Here is a 20,802-nt window from a genome sequence, read left to right on the forward strand (position 1 = left end):
GGTGCAAAAGGCAGCAGGGGTTTAGAACAGAAAGGGGATTCTGTGGCCTGTGTGGTCACGTCCAGACCTGATGCTTCTTCGGCTGATCTTGAATAGAAGTGCTTAGCTCAGACAAGAGAACAGATACAGTCAGGACACTACGGGATGAGGAAAGAGACAAATAGTTTCCATTCTGGAAGAAAGTGGGCCAAAACATTAGGAGAAACTAAAGTGGGGAGGGGGGCTGAAGTGGCTTGAGTGGAGTGGGTTTTGACTGGACAGTCGGGATGGAGTAGAACATCCATCCTAAGGAACCAATGAAGGCTTTGGGAAGCAGGGCTCAGGCTGCAAACGCAACACATGCATAATGCATGGCTTCCCATAATAATGAGTTACAGCAGTGGAGAAATCAAGCAAAACCCTTGCCACCAAAAACTTGTGTTCTATCAGAGATATAGGTAATATTTTAAGGAAGCAATTGCATGAATCTTTGGGGCACGGATTCCAAGCAGAAGCAATAATATACATAAAGACCACGAAAGCAGAGAACTCTTGGGAGTGTTCCAGGGCTAGGGGCCAACACGGTGGGGAAGGAGGAGCTGGGTAGAGGGAGATGATGTCATGGATGACTGCAGAACACACTGACCATGGTGAGGAGTTTGGAGTTTACCCTCAGAGTGACGTGACCCCATAGGGTGGTGTGATGTGATTTACGTACTTTGAAAGATCACTTAAACTGTGGTATGGACATTAAGAGTGTAATGAATTAATCCATAGCTCATGTTAAGGGGTGTTAGTGGTTGAGCTTTGAGCTGTAGCAAGAAGGTAATGAGAAACAGACAGGTTTAAGGTACACTTTCATGGCAGAGCCCATTGTACTTAGAGGGGCTTGGAGGCAGCCCACGAAGCAAAGGCGGAATTAAGAATGACTCTAGCATTTTGGTCCATACAACTTATCAAGTCAAAAAAAAAGACTTCATCACGTATGCTGGCAGTATTTGTTGCAAGTCTGGATAGAGAGGCCAGGAGATAATGGAAATATGACTCAATGGGTACAGCAGAGAGATTTCATCAAGAGAGACAGTTGAGAAAAAGCATTAACACTGAAAGGATATTTGAAGCCAAGGAACAGAGTGACCTCATGACCTAAGACAAAGAAGGACAGATCCCCAGAGTAGACTAACAGCCAGAAAGCTGGGAGGAAAGAAAGGAGGTGATGTTTTGAGAATGAGACAAATGTTGCTGGGAAACCAAGTGAAATGAGGACACAGAAGTGAGCCTCGGTGACGTCAAGCTACAACTCTGTGCCAAATGTGGTGGCTCACACCTGTAATCCTAACACTTGGGAGGCTGAGGCAGTGGGTGCAAGAGTTTCAGGCCAGCCTGAGCTACATAGCAAGCTCCAGAGCAGTCTAGACTGCAGGGTGAGACCCTGGAAAGAGAGGAGTCCAGGAAGAGAAAAAAAAGCTCTGTTATCAGTTTTGATGAAAAGCACTTTAATGCAGTGATAGGGACAAAGCTGTTGAGACAGGAGTGAGATGGGAACATGAAATCTTGATAGGGGAAATGGAATAAAGCAATGGATGGTGCTGCGGGAGATGATCTCCTTTGTTATTTGTATTTGTTTTGACTTGGTCTCTTGGTGTTGCTGGTTTGCTCAAGGTAAGAGTACTGCAGTGTGTCTGTATGCTAATGAGAAGGATGCCAGATAAAGGGGAATTTGATGGAGTGGAAGAGAAGGTATCTGTAAGATTGGAATTCTTGGGAAGACGGTAGTTGCTACAGCTCAGGATAATACTGTAAAACAGCCTATCAGATGTCCTGCATATTAGATATCTACATTAAGATTCATAACAGTGGCAAAATTACAGTCGTGGCGTAGCAACGGAATCATTTTGTGGTTGAGGATCACCACAGGATTATTCCCAACCATAAAATTGGGTCGCGGCATTAGGAAGGTGGAGAACCACTGCTGTTAAGCTTGTGGTCAGTAGACAGGAGACTCGTCTCTCTTAACAAGGGGAAAAGCACAAAGCAGAGGTGCGCGTGTATGGTTGGGTCTGTGGGTTTGGAGGAGAGCAAAAATCTAACTGGATTCTGAATATTTTCTTGAACTCGGGAAAGCTGTTGAAGATTTCAGGAAAGTCAGGGTATAAAACAGATCTATGAAACACTGGGAAGTGCATTTACTACCCCAGCCATGTTTGATAGTGTCACTCATCAATTTGGTATTATGCCTTATCAGTGTGGCTCAGGCAGTGCGTTTGCATGGAGTTCCCCCTGCAGTGGTCTTTCGGATGCTGAGTGAGTGCTCAGTTGCGGATAACTAGGATTCAGGTCTTATAAAATAAACATAAATGGTAGAAAATTAAGGATGTTTACAAGGGAACAGCCAGGGTGGTTATGACTTATGTACAAGTTTCAGAAGCAGAGGTAAGGAGTTTGGGTGGAGTGCACATGTGTCATAGCAACAAGTAACACTTGTTTAAAAAATTCTACAGGTGCTAACTGCTTTAGCACACTGAGAGATTTATAAGAATTTGAGCATGTCTTTCCTGTGAGGGAAGATTGACAAGAGGCTGAATCTTGTTAAGGTGATTGTTAGTTTCAGGAATCTCCTGAGACTTATGAGGTTTCTTCTTCCTGCGTCTCAAGAGCCCCCCTCCTGGAGAGAATGCTTTAATCCATATGAACCCACCACACAACAATCATCATTGGTTCTGTTCGTGTGACTGTGGGAGTGTCTGTGTATATACGTGATATGTGGGTGCACATGCATATGTGTGTGCCTGCATGTGCAAGTTGATATCACGTGTCATCTACTGCTGCCCAAATATCTCTTACTGAAATCAGAGCTTGCTGATTGCCTGAGCTGGGTAGCCAATCTCTGACTCATGAGTTACATATGTGCACAACTGCACCTGGATTTTACATAGGTGAATTTGGGTCTCCATGATTGCATAGCGAGTACCATACTAAGATACGTCTCCAGCCTCACCAATATTCTGTAAGCACTTCAGTGGCCATCTCACACTTTGTTGTTATGCTATCTTGTTAAGGGAAATCAAAACAATACTTGAATTTATATAAGACCAATAAACCTGCAAGACTATCTCAAGTTCTTTACCAAAAGTATTCCCAAGTATGAGAGAATATAGTACATAAAATATCTTATTCCTTAGCCCTTTTCCATGGTAGGTAGCAGTTATTAAGTATTTACTCTGCCAGTATACTAAATACACTTGCATTGAGGTCTCACCTAAATGGTACAGCACACTGAAAGAGATGCATGTATTATGCCAAGTTCACATGTGAAGAAACAGCTCTCCATGGTCTCCTGGGCCAAGGGTTGGGGTCATGGGTCTGACTCCAGAGCCTTTTCTCAACCACTGTCCCTATGCTGCCCCCATCATATTCTTAGAATGAGTCTTAATGCAAATGGAACACACATTCCCATTTGCATGTGGACAGTTGTTGTGATGCCAGTGCTATGACCATTAGGGTCCGTGAGAAGCTGCTCAGTCCTGAGGAACTTCAGAACAGTTGTCCCTTGCCCTGGGTATCAAGCACTGGTCTCAGTCCTAGAGACTGGAGTGCTGGGAGAGTTCTATTTCCTCAGCCTTTCCCTAACAAAGCACCTGTCTCTTCTGTCTTCCAGTTGACCGTCCTCCAATGGAGCCTTCCCAGTTTGTATCAGTTGTCCCTAAGAATCCAGACAAGATGGGATTTGATGAGGTAGGAGAGTCTCCCCCCCCCTTTCTCTCTCTCCCATGCGCATGTGTGAGGTAGTGTACATGTGTGTGTGTGTGTACACGTGTGCTTGTGTGTGTGTTAACAGGCACATATGTGCAGAGATTTGTGTGTTTATGTTGGAACAGAAGACCAAACATCTGCGCGAGAGCACGCAGGCAAGCTTGGCAGCTGGAAAGGCCCTGAGGACCTGGGCTTGTTCTCATTCTGTTTTCTGGTCTTCACAAAGGAGGCTCAGAAAGAGTTATTTAGTGATGAATATTTTACCAAACTTTTTTAAAAATTGAAGTTCAAGGGTAAGGTAAAGAGGGTACATGTTTCAGGATCTGGGGAGCATTACCTTTATTCTGCCATAGTTGAGTGAATGGAAACTATTCTAGAACACTCTAGGCTTTGTTTTCCTTCTGCTTTTCTTCCATGGGAAAAGGTTGGAGGGCAGAGTTGAAAGGACAAATGAAGAGAAACACATGTTCTAAAACCCTCTCAGCAGGCAGAGACTTTATGGTAGTCTCCCTCCCTCGGGCCATATCTCCTGTGCTGTTATAGGTACATAAATAACAAAGCAGGGGTGGGAGTTTAGCTCAGCGGGAAAGCGCATTCTCAGGGTAAGCCGAGGCCTGGGTTCAAAGCTTAGCACTGCAAGAGAAGGGGGGGGGGGAGGGAGAGAGAGAGAGAGAAAGGGAGGGAGGGGGAGGGAGAGAGGGGGGAGAAAGAAGAAAGGGTAGGGGAATGGGGGAGAGAGAGAATGGGAAGGGAAAGGAAAAAGGAAGAAAGGAAGAGGGGGATGGAGGGAGGCTGGAGAGAAGGAAAAAGAAAGGAAAAGAGAAGGAAGGAAAGAAAGAAGGAAGGAAGGAGAGCAGAATATGAAGAGGGGCTTTTCTTGGTAGTGTGCAAAACAGATGGTTGGCAGGGCCAGAATTGTGGCTCTGTGCCACGGAGCCCTTCGTGGCTCCCGACGTGGTCGCAGGTCCATGCTGAGGAGTCCTGAGGTCTGGACCTGCCAGGTGTCCACAAACTGAGTCTGAGTTCCCCCAGAGGGTCTGGATGTAAGCCAAGCATTGCGCTTTGAACTCAGTATGCTTTGACGGGAGGAAAAATGCCTTGTCACATTGGAACATTAGCATCTGTGTCCCCAAATCATGTTCATCCCAAGGAGCTAATGGAACCAGGAAGTGGCATCTCTGCTACGAAACTGACTTGAAGATAGACTTTGAAGAGTAGGAAGGGGAACTTCAGGAATAGCAAACAGTGACTGTGCTATTTCCACAGAAGGTAGCAAAAGGAGAGATGAATTTAACTGTAGCAAAGTATAATAGACCCCATTGAGTCCATTTCTATTTACTAAATACAGTGAGTTGTTTTCAAAACTGACCAGGGCTACAAGGGTGGGCTGACCAGCACCACAAGGGTGGGCCCTTCCCAGGGTGCCCTCCCACACAGCTCTGTCTTGCTCAGTGCAGTTTTCTTTCCCTGGGGCCTCTCTTTATCTTCTAGGAAAGAACACCGAAGTGTCTTTCAATCTTCCCTTTTCCTCCTGCAGTCACATTTCTGTAAAGAGCAAATCACAGCAAAATAACAAAACGGGGGGGGGGGGGCATCTAGCTCCGCCTTGGGCAGGACTTGGTGTTAGGCCAGCCCTAGGAAAGAGAGGCCGGCAGGGACTGTGCTTTCCACGGCCCAGGATAATCATCTCTCTGTCTGTAGCAGACATGGGCTGTGGAAAAGGGGTGTCAGAGGCCCTTTCTGGCCTCCCATACTGTGACCTGGTTGCTAGTGTCTGGCTGCATTTGGCACTCAGCTCTTTGCTCTGTTTACTAAGTATGAGCAAGCCGTCTGTGTTTTTCCTTCATGGCTACTGATTTTATTGGCCTTGCCCCGGCAGGGCCCAGGACGGGACTATCATTTAAAAAGGCTTCCTGGACCTCAGGCCTCTGGTTTGCAGGGGACCTTTTGGATGTTTCTCTGTTTGTTTTGTTTTGCTTTGCTTTGTCTCCTCGAGTGACCTCAGATGGCTCCCTGGATACACGGATATGCCGTTTCCTTCCTTTCCTTCCTAAGTCTGTAAAACCAGGCAATGGAACATAGTGAATATAGCACATTAGGCACCAAATATTCATCACACAGAAATCATGGTGTTTTTTTGTTTTATTAGTAACTACCCAGTTAAGTGGACCAAGAGGTAGTAAAAATCCTGCCGCACACGCCTGCCGAGCCCCGCCTCACACGGAGATGTTGCAGAGAGCATTCGGTTGCTCCCATGAATCTATCTATACGTGAACAGGGGTGAGAGTAACGCGCAAGGGAGGATTGAAAGCCTAGTTCGAGTAACTTCTGATCCTGTTAAAGCATATATTTAAATTTATATCCATGACAACCATCCATTGAGCCAAAGCTCAATGCAGTGTAATCTGAGCCACAACCTCATTATCCAATAAGATTTCTTCTCAATTCGCATAACATGAAACCAACTGTATTATAAACCAGATATGTTCATGTTTTCATATATATACAGGGCTTGAGGGCTGGGTTTGGTCAAATGGCTCGTTTTCCAGACAACAGAGCTAAGTGCCCAGAGGCATTAAATGTCCTCCCCAGAGTCACCCAGACTGTTAGTCAGGAGGAAGCAAGTGTCCTTGGCCCTGTTCCCGTAGGTTTCTCCTTCATCCCAGGTTTCCCCTGCTGGCAGCTGACGTCTCCCAATCTTGAACAGATTAATATCCAAAACCACCTCATTACTGCTTGTAGCAAGAGGTCCTTACCCAAACACTAAGGCACAACAGGTAAGATAGATCCATGCATGGAAGAGCTTGTTGCCACACTGGGAGACCCGAGTTTGATCCCTCGGTCCCGCCTAGAAAGAGACCTAACCCTGTAGGTTGTCCACTGACCTTTGCACATGTGCCGGCCACTCACAGCCACACATTTACACTATACACAAGAAAGAAAGAAGGAAGGAAAGAAAGAGAACATGAATGAAAGATGCTAACTTACCCGCAACAGTGTTCATGAGGCTTTCGTTACCTTACCATGTCTACGTTTTAGCACTGCTATCATGAGATGTTGGCAGGCCAAGGTGAGGGGTACAGGCAGCCTCAGCCCTCACTTGGAAAGGCTAAATGCGCATCCTTCCTTATTTACAAGTCAGCAGGTGTCCTCTGTAGAGCACTCTACAAAAAACTCAGACCCAAATTATATTTCGCGCTACTCTCTCCTCCGTCAAGGGTAACCCCAAGGAAACGGCCCCTTTTCTTCAATGTCTTCATCCTCTCAGCTCTAAGGAGCTAAAGAATTCTGGGGTGGGGGTGGGGGGCTGGGGGGTAGGGGTGTGGGTTGAGCTTCCAAGACTGAGATCTTTGACGTTCATTCTGGGAGTTTGGAATGTATAAAAGCACCATATGTAGACTCAGATTTTTCTTAGTTTTTCAAAGATGTGAAGCCTACCTAGTGGGCATGAATTGCGCTGATACCAAACGCAGTACTTAAGGAGAAGACCCACAGCGGTCGCAAGTCTTGGATGAGGAAACTGAGGCATGAGGACAGCAGGCCTAAGACAGACAGAAAGCAACAGCATTAAAAACACAAGCACAAGTCTGTGGACACGCTTAGTCACTTGGCTGGATTTAGCCACTTGGTAAACTCCTTCTTCCTAATCCGAGCTGTGTCCATGAAGCCTACCTAACTCACCTTTCGCCTTTGGGGTGATCACGTTTTGAACTTTATTTTCTCAAGTGTAGAGAGAGCACGTTAATCAGTAGGTATCAGGGAAGCAGCTGGTCAGGCCACTGCTGATGGCTGCATCTAGATAGCAGCGTTTGCGCCCCCCACCCCCACCCTGCCCGGCCCCATGAGCCTTAGAATGCAAAGCGGTACCACTGCAGTGGCAGGTCTTCACCCTGCAAGCCCCGCTGACCCTGACATTTGCTGCGCTAAGCTTCTCAACCAGCCCAAAGTAAAGCCTGTTTCTTTCCCCTTTCCCTTCCTGCATTAGATTTTCATGATCAACCTCAAGCGCAGGAAGGACAGGCGGGATAGGATGCTGCGCACGCTCTATGAACAGGAGATCGAGGTCAAGATCGTGGAGGCTGTGGACGGGAAGTGAGTATGGGGCGGGGGTGGGGGACGGGGGTGTCGGGGGTGGGGGGCCGGGGAGCCCTCTTGGAGGTGTGGCTGGAGCAGGGTGGTTCCTTCTCTGACTGACCGAGGAGGAATCCTGGCGGGAGGGGCCTCTAAGGCCTCTAAGGCCAGAGAGGATAGACCTGTGAGAGAGATGCCCACAGTAGCAGTGATGATAGTTTCAGCCCATAGAGAGGGCCTGAGGCCCACTCCCCACCCAGTGACCTCCAAGCCTCACATGCTGCGTGTGACTGCCTTGTCTCTGGTGGGTATTCTCAGAGCTGTGGTGGTTCACAGCTTTCTCTCACGCCGTCGAGGGAATGTTTTAGAACCACGTTCAGGTCTGAAGAAAACAAACTAGCAAACAAAAAATATAAAGGTCTGTGTGTCCTGTTGTGTGAGATGCCTAGATTCTTCCTGGCCTGACCACAGTGGCCATTTTCCTGGGGATGTGACAGGAACATCACACATACCCAGAACTGACTATAACCCAGGTTAACCTAGAACCTGTTATTCTCCTGTCTCAGCCTCCAGAGTGCTGGTCTTACAGGTGTGTGCCAGTTTTAGCTTCTACATTTAAGTCTTTGATCCATGCTGAGCTAAGGGTTTTTTAATATATGATATGAGTTAGGGTTTACTTTCTCATTTGCATATGGTTATTTGGTTTTCCCTGTACCGCTTATTTAAAAATTACCCTTTACCCTCTGAATTCTTGGAGCATTTGTCAAAAATCAGTTAGTTGACGATAAATGTAGGAGAATACTTCTGACTCTCAATTTCATTAAGTTAAGGATAGATCTATCCTTATGCCAGTACCGTATTGATTTCATGGCAGTAGCTTTGTATGTAAGGAAACAGGTCCTGCATCTTTGTTTTTTTGTTTGTTTGTTTGTTGTTGTTTTGTTCTGTCTTTGTTATTTTTTTATTTTTATTTTTTGCAATGCTGTTGTTTTGCCTATCATAGGTGCCTGGTGTTCTGTGAGTTTTAGTGTTATCTTGTCAGTTACACACACACACACACACACACACACACACACACACACACACCAGCACTTGGGTGTTTATAGGAGCTACAGGTCAGTTGAAGGAGTGCCAAGAATCCTAACAAGTCACTTCACTTACTAGGTCTCTGTCAATCATTTGAATGATGCTTTGTTGAATTTAGTTTGTAAGTCTTTCATCTACATTATTAAATTTATTCTTTGGCATCTGTTGATACTGTGGTGATAGAATTATTTCCTTAACTTATGTTTTGAGTATTCATTGTCAAACGTATAAAAACACTATAGGTTGTTGTGTACTGTTTACATATTCTGCAACCTTATTTATCAGTTCTAATTGTGGGGTGGGGTGTGTGTGTGTGTGCGTGTGTGTGTGCGTGTGTGTGTGTGTGTGCGTGTGCGTGTGTGCGTGTGTGTGTGTACACACCATTGCTTTGGTTTTTCTGTAGGCAAGACCTTATCACTTACAATTGGAGGAAGGGTTATTTCCTTTTTTGCAATCTGGATGGCACTTACTTCCTATTCTTGCCTTATGGGCCTGGCTATTGCCTTGAGTACAACATTCAAAGCATATGATGGGAGCTGACATTTTTGTCTTATTCCTGATCTCAGCGAGAAAGCATTTAAGTTTTCTCTGTTAAATACTATATTAGAGATACGGTTTTACAGAGCAGATGGTGTACACCTTTTAATACTATTTTCTTGTAATTTCTTAACTTGAAGGTTTGTCACATGCATCTTCCATTGACATGACCACATAGCTTCTTGTCTTTCAACATGGCACATTGATCTTACAGATCTTCACATGTTAAACCACACTTGTGGTCCTGGAAAAAATTCACCTAGTTGTGCTATATAATCCCTCACTTGTGTTGCTGGGTTCTATGCATCTATACTAACAGCAATATTGGCCTGGAGCTTTCTGGGTGTGCTGCAGATAAGACTGGCTTCATAACATCATCTGGGGCTGGTTCCCTCCTGCTCTATTTTTTTTTTTAAGGTTTTTAGGAATTTATATTAATTCTTCTTTAAACATCTGGTTCTAGACTTTTCTCTGTGGACGATTTCAGATTACTAACTCAACTTCTTCACTTGTTTTAGACTTGCTCAGAAGTTCATTAGTTTTACCATTGTATACATTTGCCCATCTAGGGTATCTGATTTTTGCAAATAAACATTTACAGTATGATTCTTTTTACTTCTATAAGGTCAATGGTATACCTGCTCTTTCAATCTTGATTTTAGTAATTTAATGGTAGTAAATGGGGATATCACTTTGTTTATTTATGGGTCTAGGTAAAAGATTGCCAGTCTTGTTGATCTTTTCAAATAAGTAGGTGTGTGTGTGTGTGTGTGTGTATGTGTGTGTGTGTGTGTGTGTGTGTTCTGTGTTACTTTCTATTCTATAATGTATTTCTTCCACTGCTATGCTTACTGTTCTCATTTCCTACTTGATGTGAGTTTAATTTGCTTTTCTTTTGCTAGTGTTCAGAAGTGGTTGGCGGTGGCATACATCCTTTTTAATACTTACAGCTGTAACTGTATTTCTAAGTACTATGTCAAGTATAGTAGATAAGCTGCAATATACTGCATTTTCATTCATATCAGTATATTTTCTAATTTCCCTCATGATTTCTTCTTTAGCTATAGATTAGAAGTAGGTTAACTTCCTGGGCTTGTCAATTTCTCAATTTCCTTTGTTTTGATCATTCCGTTGTGTTATTTTAATATACAGAGGCTTGATTTGTGGTCTTCCTGGTCTTTGTGGACTAGCACATGGCTTTCTTAGAAAATGCTCCAGATGCCCTTGAACACATGCATACTTTGCTCTCACTGAATGGAGCATTCAACAGAGGTCTGTTAGGTCTAGTTGGCTTATAATGTTGTTCAAGTTTCATATATATGTAAGCATTATATCTTCCTAAATAACTTATCATCTTTCATTGTCTTTAAAATATATTTTCTCTTCAGGCTTATTTTGTCTGATATTAATATAGCTTTTCAGCTCTCTTATGGCTACCATTCACATTATGTGTCACTGTCCATACTTTTAACCTATTTGTGTGTTTTTTATTTACATACTGTCTTTGTGGACAACATTTAAGTGGATCATGATTGCAATATTGAATTTGTTTGCCTTTACTACCCTTTCCCTGCCCTCTAAAGGCTTAAAGCAGGAAGTGAGTGACTGGGGTCTTTGAGACTTTTTGGGGGGTGGAGTGCACAGCCTTGAACATAGTTTTATCTCCCAGATTCTCAGATATAGATGGAGCTTTTCAAAGGGCCTATATTATATATATATTATTCCTAAGTTTTTCCTTTTAACTGCTTTTGAGTAGCCTCTCATTAGACCCAGCTGGGATCGCTGTTCAGATAACTCTAACATTAACCCCACTCTGGACAAATACCTGCAGAGCGGACTATTCCCAGAGGATGAAGCCAGAGTCATCAAACAAAGGCTGGGCTCTAAGAATGGCGCTAGGGCAGATTGTTGGCTTGAATAAGGGTGGTGCCCTAGGGACTGGTCCTCAGGGAGTCCGAGTCACTTTCACTGGCTACTCTACCCCAGTTTTCACAACTGCTCATGGTTTTGTGAGGTGGCTGTTCTTCAAGGATGCTGTCAGACTAGGGAGAAAGGAATTCAATTAGGGTAAACAGGAAATCTACAAAACTAACTGTGGGTGTTGAGATTCCGCTGATCCCATGGACTTTTGTGAGAGCTTGGTTGACTTCCAGAGTTTTAGAAAGCTGCTTGTGGCCATTTTCCCCAGTGCCTCGTTGCTTTTATAGAGAGACCTTTGTCCTGCCATTTGGGAAATGTATCTGTGTTGTTTTTATTTTGATTTTTTTATGTTTTACCTTGTTTTAGTTTTAGGTATAAAGGAATGCTACCTGTGCCAAGTTTTTCTCCTCATTCCTTCCAGAATATAATGTGCCTGCAAATTTGTTTTTTCTTCATAAGGAGGGTACTTTTTTCAAAGTTTTTAGAAAATCCATGGCAAAACAAACAAACAAACAAACATGTTGGGCACTGTGAGGCATGTACACATGTAAAAGAAGCCATTTGCCTTCCTCACCCCCATAATGCTATTGTAGTGCGTCAACTCAGAGGACCTCAGAGAATGGCAGGAATCTGAGAAGTCTTACTCCCTGTATAAAGGGACTCTGCTCCCCTCTCTCCCACCCCCCCCCCTCCTTTTCCTCCCCATTCTAGAGTCAGGGTGGAGACACCTTGATTTAGCAACCTTCCTGCATATCCTTTGTCATGCAGGGCACTCAACACTAGCCAGCTGAAGGCCTGGAACATTGAAATGCTACCAGGTTACCGGGATCCCTACTCTTCCAGGCCTCTAACCAGGGGTGAAATTGGCTGCTTCCTCAGTCACTTCTCTATCTGGAAAGAGGTAAATAATTCTTTAGAAGGACAGTTTGGTAATGAGGAGAAGGGAGATTGGAACTTCCCAGGTGAATTAGGGCCAGACGCATGACTGTCCCAGAAGTGTACCTAAAAGTTGCTTTGTGCATCCTGTCAGCAAAGCCATCAAGAAAGACACTAGGATGGTGGCCCCAGTGCCACATGGGATAGCGGCAGATGAAAGTATTCACATTGTGGGAACTTTATTTTTCTGAATTCATCTTCCCTGAAAACAGGAATGTTTTGTGCATGTCTGACATGTTATCATTTATCAATTGAATTCATGCAAGAATCACACAGAAGGCATCCAAAGCAGGGTTAGGGAGGATGGACTCTTTTCACACAGGCAGAAGTTATTAACTGTTTTCAAGTAAGAAGAGACAGAGCCATAACTTGACTTTGCATCTTCCATAGCTGAAGAAGACAGAGGCATGGTGCCTGAGCAGAGGTGACGAGACACGTGGCAGAATGCAGATTAGCATAAATGAATGAACTAGTCAGAGAAAAGCCTAGCTATATGGTACAGGCATTTGTAAACATTTTGAGTCTCATGAGTCATTATTCTGGGAGGTAAGGGATGGGAGGAAAAACATGCTCCATACAACATATAGCAAAATACTATTGGAGGCGGCACTGGAGTTCCAAGCACACGAATAAGAGTCAATTCCCACAAGAAAGGAGAAGAACATACAGGGAAGCTAAAGACTAAATAAGGGCCCATTTGATGCCTTCTCTCTTTTAACGACCCAGTTTTTACTTGTGTCTTCTTTTCCTAAGCTTTAACTAAAATGTTACAGAATTTATATAAAAGTATATAGATCATAAAGTACAGTCAATGAAATCGCACACATAGAACCCATGTTAACCAATACTAGGATCAAGAAACAGGTGACAAAAGTGCAGGAGGTGCCCGCTGCCCCCCACCCCCACCCCCAGCCTTCCAGCCACTATTTCTGAAGGGTAATCTCCCTGACAGCATGGTATGGCCTGTCTTTGCACTTTATATGAGTGGTACAGCACAATACATATGACCTGTCAGTATTGTATCGGAGAGATATCAACCTGAAAGGTTGCTACCACTGTAACAGTAATTTAGTCATAGATCACGTATTCTCACTGTATGAATGTTGCACAAGCGGGGGTACATCCGGCTATCAATGGAATTTTCTTGGATCCAAACAATAGGTTTTTTTTGTTGTTGTTGTTGTTGGTTTTTTTGCTTTTTCAAGGCAGGGTTTCTCTGTGTACTCTTAGCTGTCCTAGACTCACTTTGTAGACCAGGCTGGCCTTGAACTCATAGAGATCCACCTGCCTCTGCCTCCCAAGTGCTGGGATTAAAGGCGTGTGCTACCACACCCGGCTCAAATCAGGAGCTTTTTAAGATAAAAATGGGTATCAAAGCTTTCGTGCAGCTCCCCACTGGCGGCCTTTGCAGGTTATTGACCGAGAGCTGGAGAAGACGCTTGTCATTGAGGATGATGTGCGTTTTGAGCATCAGTTTAAAAAGAAGCTGATGAAGCTGATGGATGACGTTGACAAGGCTCAGCTGGACTGGGAACTGATGTGAGTCACAAGATGGACCGCTCTGAAAGACGGTCTTTTCCGAGGTACAGACAGCGCACCCTACCCCCAGTCGGTAGGAGACCCAGCGCCAGCTTCCTTCCTCTGCTTACCTGGTTTTCACACCATAGATGTTTCCAGAAATAAGGAAGGAAAGGTTGGGGAGGTGCTTTTGCCTCTATCGACTCTCCAAGGTTTAAAACTACAGGAGATTTTTTTTTTTTTTTAAACTGGGATTGGAGCCAGCCAATCAGGGGCCTCTTTACAGAGCAGAGGAAAAGCACTGAGGACCCTTTGGGAGGACAGTGGAAATTTCCGTTGCAGGTGGGATGTGGGAGGGTCAGAAGGGAGGTCTCCACCGGGGTGGGCGTGTCTAAGGAGGGTGAACACTGACAGCTGGGCTTGCGGCAGAAAGTCAGGCTCACTAAGGCAGCGCTGGCTCAGAGCTGATGCTAGTTACTGCTTTGTATCTTACCTCTGAGCTAGCATCTTCCTTCTTTTCTTTTCCTCCTTCCTCCTTTTCTCTCCCCCTTCTCTCCTTTTCTTTGTAAAATAAGCAACACTTTCTGTTTTCTCCAATGAGACTGAAACGTCCCAAGTTCTCCCTCTGTGTGTTTGAGGGAATCTTGTCAAGTTAGAGCCTGCTCATGTGGGACAGCTCAGCTTTCTCTGCCCTTCCATCCTCAGCAGGGAAGAGAATTTTGGACCCTGGTGGAATGCCTGTTTTCACAGAAAAATGGCCCATTCTGAACTTAAAAAGAAACCCAGCAGTGGCCCAACGAACTCATAGGAAATAGACGTCAAAAATCATAGGATGTAGTAAAAAAAGAGGCCTTCCCCTGTCAGAGTTGAGTCATGTGGTCTGTATGCTGAACAGTCTGTTGGGGTCACAGTTCTAGCCTCCAGAGGTTACTGCTCTTTGGCCCTTCTGCATCTGTGGCTATACAGATGGCTGGCTACGTGCTTATGTGACATGCGCAAAGGCAGCTTTGACTTTTTCTTTTTCTTTTCTTTCTTTTTTTTTTTTTTTTTTTGAGACAGGCTATCTCTGTGTTAGCCTTGGCTGTCTTGGACTCACAGTGTAGACCAGGCTGGCCTTGAACTCACAGTGATCTGCCTGCCTCTGCCTCCCAAGTGCTAGGATTAAAGGCATGTGCCACCATGCCTGGCAAATAGGTGTCTTTCTTTCTTTCTTTCTTTCTTTCTTTCTTTCTTTCTTTCTGTCTGTCTGTCTTTCTTTCTTTCTTTTCCAGACAGAGTTTCTCTGTGTAGCCCTGGCTGTCCTGGACTCACTTTGTAGACCAGGCTGGCCTCAAACTCACAGCAATCTGCTTGCCTCTGCCTCCCAAGTGCTGGGATTAAAGATGTGCACCACCACACCCGGCTCTGACTCTCGATAATCACAGAAAAGCACCATCCAGGACACCTAAGAGACGACTCAGCAGATATCCCTGCTCAGGGGTAGCACGGCTGGTGCATTCTCAGGACAGCGTGTCATCAGAGGCAAGAAGGAAGAATGGCTGGCCTGATAAGGATAGCGAAAAAGAGGTTTCTAAGATGTCACAAAGTTGATTTTTAAAGAACTGTTAACTGCTTTCATGAAGAAGTATTACTCAAACCAAAGACAAAAGCTCATCATTTGTCCATGGTTGGCAGCCGTGTTGCTTCCAGAAAAAACAAATTATAAATTGGGGCAATCTGAACAGTCACTGGACTTATCTGGGGAGCTTTCTTCAGTAGGAAATACAGTGTGAGCCATATATGTTATTTTTAAATTTCTGACTACACTGAAAAGTAAAAAAAAAAAAAGGTAAAATGAGTTCTATTGAATCAGATATATATATACAAAAATCACCATTTTAGCATGTAAATAGTATTTTAACCATTAATGCAATAGTTTATAGGTTTTGGGCCATCTTCAAAGGCATGTGTATAAATAAGAACACATTTAAACCCAGAAAATAAAATGTCAACTGTTAAACTATAGTCCTATCAAATAATAAACTTGATTTGCAGGGGGGAGCATTTTTGCATAGCTAAACTATCAAAGTTTTAATCTAGTTTTTAAAATCTTTTAAATTTTTTGAAATTATAATTTCATCATTTTCCCCTTTCCTTCCTCCATTCTCCAATTCCTCCCACGTAGCTCTCGTTGCTGTCTCTCAAATTTAGGGCCTCTGGCTTCTTTTTCTTTATTGTTGTTAATATATGTATAATATATGTAATATATCTCAAATACTAAATATAACTTATTTAGCCTGTAGAGCGTTACAAGTATGTATGTGGTTTCAGGACTCACCACTTGGTATTCGACATTCAATTTGGGTGTTCTTCCCCAGGGTGGGGAGACTCTTTCTCTTGCTCCCAAAATTCCTTAGTCTCTAGCAGTTCTTTATGTAGGGCTGGGTCGGCATGAGATTTCCCCCTTTTGTGTTAGCATATCTGCTGGCGTAGTCCTTATTCGGGTCTTGTTTAGGCAGCCATCTTGTTGAGACTTCGTGGGTGTAGCTCCCCCTGACATTCCTAAGCTCTCCAGTATCATAGCAGATACCCTGGTCCTCTAGCTCTCACAGTCTTCCCACCCCATCTTCCTTGATGCTTCCTGAGCCTTAAGCGTAGGAGTTGTGTTGGAGATGAGTCAGTCAGGGTCAGGCAGCACCTAAGTTGGAATTTAAACTAGTAAGATTATAAGATGTCTCTTAGCCCTCGTCGCCTCATTTCAGGTGTTCGCTGCAAGTTTCTTTTCTACTACATTCGAGAAATTCAGACTCTTTATAGTCTGAAGTGACAGTGGCTTTGTGAACATATGCTTGAAGTCCCCAGAAGACCTGAAAGCAGAGTGTGTTCTTGTTCTTCATGCCTTGGTGTCTTCTTAAGAGCCTAGGCAGAGCGTGAAGGAGGAAGGACTCTCAGAGTTGCTATTCAAACTCCCCGGAAGGAACCCTTCAGGGCTCCTCTTGGGCCTCTAGGCCCTCCACTGCAGACTCTTTCTCTCTCACAGCCTTTCCTCTGCTGTTCGCCATCAGCACTTGGATAGTGGGTGATACATATAGCAACCAAGGCTGAAACCCTGGGGACATGAGCACAACAGACTCAAGATTCTCACATCAGGCCTTTTGTGTGCCTTTCCAACCTCTCTAAACACAGCTGGAAATATCATCCTAGGGAACTCATGCAAGCACTTTTTTCATCTCTTTGCATCTTCCCTTTCTGGTTTAAAGACAGAACACTAGGCCTGAATAGTTGGGGTGCTGATAAACAGAGGAGGGAAACTGACTTTGTGAGGACAAAAGCAATTACCGATACCAATGGAATGTTCCTTATGGTGCTATACATTAGGAAAAGACACAAGAGTCCCAAGCTTTAAAATATCTTTGAAAACTAAATATGTGCTCAATTCTTATAATATCCAATATCCTCTTCCCACTTCCCTACAGTTACATTGGTAGAAAAAGAATGCAAGTTAAAGAGCCAGAGAAAGCGGTGCCCAACGTTGTAAATCTCGTCGAAGCTGATTATTCCTACTGGACACTGGGCTACGTCATCTCCCTGGAAGGAGCACAGAAGCTTGTGGCAGCTGATCCCTTTGGGAAGATGTTGCCAGTGGACGAGTTTCTGCCGATCATGTACAATAAGCATCCTGTGTAAGTCTCCTGCTGTGGCCACTTGTCCCTTGGGCACATACTGTTCATGAATTAAGCCCCCTGGGTAGAGCTTGCTATTTTTGTACTTGTATGGCTTTTTGAAAGGATCTTTCCACAGTCATCACCTGGAAAGGCTGAGTAGGCCCTTGAACAGACAGGAAGGAGGAGGCAGAGGAGGCAACTGCCTTGCCTGATGGCCTCATCGTTACCCAGTGCACAGACCATTCTGGTCTGCCCAGAACCTACTTGCCTATGTTTTTCTGATGTCATAACTTCACATACCTGAATCCAAAGGTTATTTTCTTGAGCATCCAGGCTTTAGGATTTATTCTGCTTACTCTCTCAGTGGTCACACTGTGAGAGATAACATAGATCCGTGAGCAAATTGTCATGATAATAGCATGATGCTCACAGTCACGGAGGTGCCAAGAAATTCAGGGAATGCGGAGATGGCACCTGAGCCAGATATTATAGGAGGAAGGAATACAGTGCTCAGAATCCCAAAGGATTCTGACTGACCTGACCCTTAACTAAAGGTCTGGAAAATAAAGGTTATCTGTCAGGCCTTACAGCAGGCTATGAACTCTCGGAGGTAGGAACAGCCGTACATCTCTGGATCCTTAGAGTCCATGCAATAGCTGCCCGGTCAGTGTTTCTGAAGCTCGTTAGTGGGACAGGAGACCAGGTTCTAACCTTAACTCCTTCTCTCAGTGCATGACCTTCAAATCTGACCTTCATTTTAGCTGTGGAAGTTCCTTCCCATGATGCAGCTTGCTCATTTTGCCTCTTGTCATCAGTAAAGATGGAGCTCTGTGTCATCTTTTACGCAATATGCTTTACCTCTGAATCCTGACAGAGACACTGTCTCCTGAAACAGAAGGGAAATAGTACTTAACTAATACTTATTTCACTCACAGACAAAGATAGTGCGTATCTTTGTATCCTCCACAAAACATTCGAGGAACCCTTGGAGGAAGGGTAAGATGTCCCTCTAACTTAACAATTGCATAGAGCCAGGCAGCAAGCAAGAACTGGCATGCAATGCCCGGCTGGTATGCCTCCAAGCCTTCTTCACGTCACTAAGCCTGTTGCCGCTTTTCGGGGCTCAGATGTCTTCACTTGTTTATCAGTGGGAACAGAAACAGGACAGTGTTTGTGAATTGATCATGTTTATTTGTCACTATGCGTCCAACAGAGTTGAGTTTTTGCCTTTCAGAGTAAGACTCGGGGCTCAGTCACTAAACTGTTCTACCCAACTGCAACAGGTTGGGCCTGGCCTCTTTGCTTGTTCCTTTGCACAGATCTCTTAGAGGCTTTCCGAGGAACCCTTGTTGTGCTTGTAGGCTAAGGCTCTCCACACATGACACAACTTTAAAAAGCGATCAATGAATCCAAATGGTTTCAGAGATGACAAGCAGAGCCCCGCCCTTCCCCATCCCCTCCTGTGGCCCCCTCATGTGGCCCCTTCCCTGTCCACCCCCCCCCCCCTCCACCCCCCTGCCCCCCCCTCATGTGGCCCCTGCCCTCCCCACCCCCCATTCACCCCTGCCCTTCCCTGTCCCCTCATGCAGCCCCGCCCCTTCCCTTCCCCCCATGCGGCCCCTTCCCCTGTCCCCTCATGCGCGCCCCTGCCCTTCCCCATCCCCTCATGTGGCCCCTGTCCTTCCCTGTCCCCTCATGTGGCCCCTGCCCTTCCCCACCCCCTCATGCAGCCCCTGCCCTTCCCTGTCCCCTCATGCAGCCCCCGCCCTTCCCTGTCCCCTCATGCGGCCCCCGCCCTTCCCTGTCCCCTCATGCGGCCCCCGCCCTTCCCTGTCCCCTCATGCGGCCCCCGCCCTTCCCTGTCCCCTCATGTGGCCCCTGCCCTTCCCTGTCCCCTCATGCGGCCCCTGCCCTTCCCTGTCCCCTCATGCGGCCCCTGTCCTTCCCTGCCCCCTCATGCGGCCCCTGCCCTTCCCCACCCCCTCATGTGGCTGTGTGCCTCTTTTTACAGAGCAGAGTATAAGGAATACTATGAAGCCAGGGACTTGAAAGCCTTCTCTGCAGAACCCTTGCTCATCTACCCCACACACTACACAGGCCAGCCAGGCTATCTGAGTGACACAGAGACTTCAACCATCTGGGACAATGAGACGGTGGCCACTGATTGGGACAGGACACATTCCTGGAAGTCCCGGAAGCAAGGGCACATCCGCAGCAACGCCAAGAACACAGAAGCACTGCCACCGCCGACTTCTCTGGACACTGTGCCTTCCAGGGATGAACTCTGAAAGCTCTCTGGGACTGTGGTCCGCTGGTTCATCACTGTCTGGTTTTTCTAAAGGGCTACTCATTCGTTTGCTCCAGTTTGTTTGTGTTTTTGTTTTTTAGAGATGGCAGGTCATCTAATCAAAGTGGCTTGATGTGATTGATCAAAATTATATACTTTGAATAGCGAAGAATGGAGAAACTAAAAAGCAAATTCCCTAGGATACCTTTACTGGAATGGCTAACTGCTCACTAGCCATAGAATGCTGTTAGCCACACTGATGTGGCAACATGGCTCATATTCGTGTCTAAGCGATGGCATCAGCAAGCTGTCACAGGAGTCAGTGGGTGGCCAACACAGACAAGCCACTGACCTGAGCAGTCCATTTCACTTGACAGATGTGACCTTGAAAACATCAAGACATCTAGATTACACTTATGGGTCTTTTTATGTCACCTTGAAAACATCAAGACATCTAGATTACATATAGTGTTCTATTTTCTGTGACCTTGAAAAAAACTGGTCTATGTTATAAATGTCTCGAGGTGGGGAGATCAAATCATTAATTGGGCTTTTATTCAAAGAAACTGTGTCATGAGCCTGTTACAAAATGGATGTTTCCTTCTTGGCATCATTATCCAATCGAATGAGTAACTGCTTTGGGCTGAGACACAGCTCTTGACCATCATGGCAGCTAGATATTTCATTAAAATGTCTAGTTGCCATGTGGCTATACTATTTAGATATTTATGGGGGAAAGATCTTAACCTTTGTCATTTTAATTGTGGCTTTTTGAGCCCAATATGTACTATTTATAAAGAAAAATGTAATATATACAAGGTGAGTTATGGGATGATTCCAGGCCTGTGCTGGGCCTCACATGCTGCTCCAGCACCTCACGCCATTTGCATCACTCCTTTGCCTGGAAGCGAACTGCAGGTGTGAGTTTAATGAGTCACTCTTATAGACAGACCACATTTTGGCCTCGCAATTGTCCTTGCCTTGGATTTTCATTGTATTCCTAATTATTTATTTTACAAATGTGGAAAAAGCATTGTCTGTCGGGTAAAGCAGAGAAACCGATGTCTCAGG

General features: G+C 45.0%; 1 protein-coding gene across 1 annotated transcript in view; it reads left to right on the plus strand.

Moving 5' to 3' along the window:
- Positions 1-19,823, plus strand: part of Colgalt2 (collagen beta(1-O)galactosyltransferase 2) — a 92,852-nt gene extending 73,029 nt beyond the window's left edge. The window contains exons 7-12 of the mRNA XM_051147571.1: positions 3,638-3,714; positions 7,718-7,824; positions 12,115-12,247; positions 13,694-13,821; positions 17,256-17,462; positions 19,456-19,823. Coding sequence (XP_051003528.1) covers positions 3,638-3,714; positions 7,718-7,824; positions 12,115-12,247; positions 13,694-13,821; positions 17,256-17,462; positions 19,456-19,732 — 929 coding nt within the window. The 3' untranslated portion in view covers positions 19,733-19,823. The remainder of the gene's footprint in view (positions 1-3,637; positions 3,715-7,717; positions 7,825-12,114; positions 12,248-13,693; positions 13,822-17,255; positions 17,463-19,455) is intronic.
- The last annotated feature ends 979 nt before the right edge of the window (positions 19,824-20,802 follow it).

This window comes from Acomys russatus, chromosome 6, assembly GCF_903995435.1.
Source record: "Acomys russatus chromosome 6, mAcoRus1.1, whole genome shotgun sequence".
Classification (NCBI taxonomy): domain Eukaryota; kingdom Metazoa; phylum Chordata; class Mammalia; order Rodentia; family Muridae; genus Acomys; species Acomys russatus.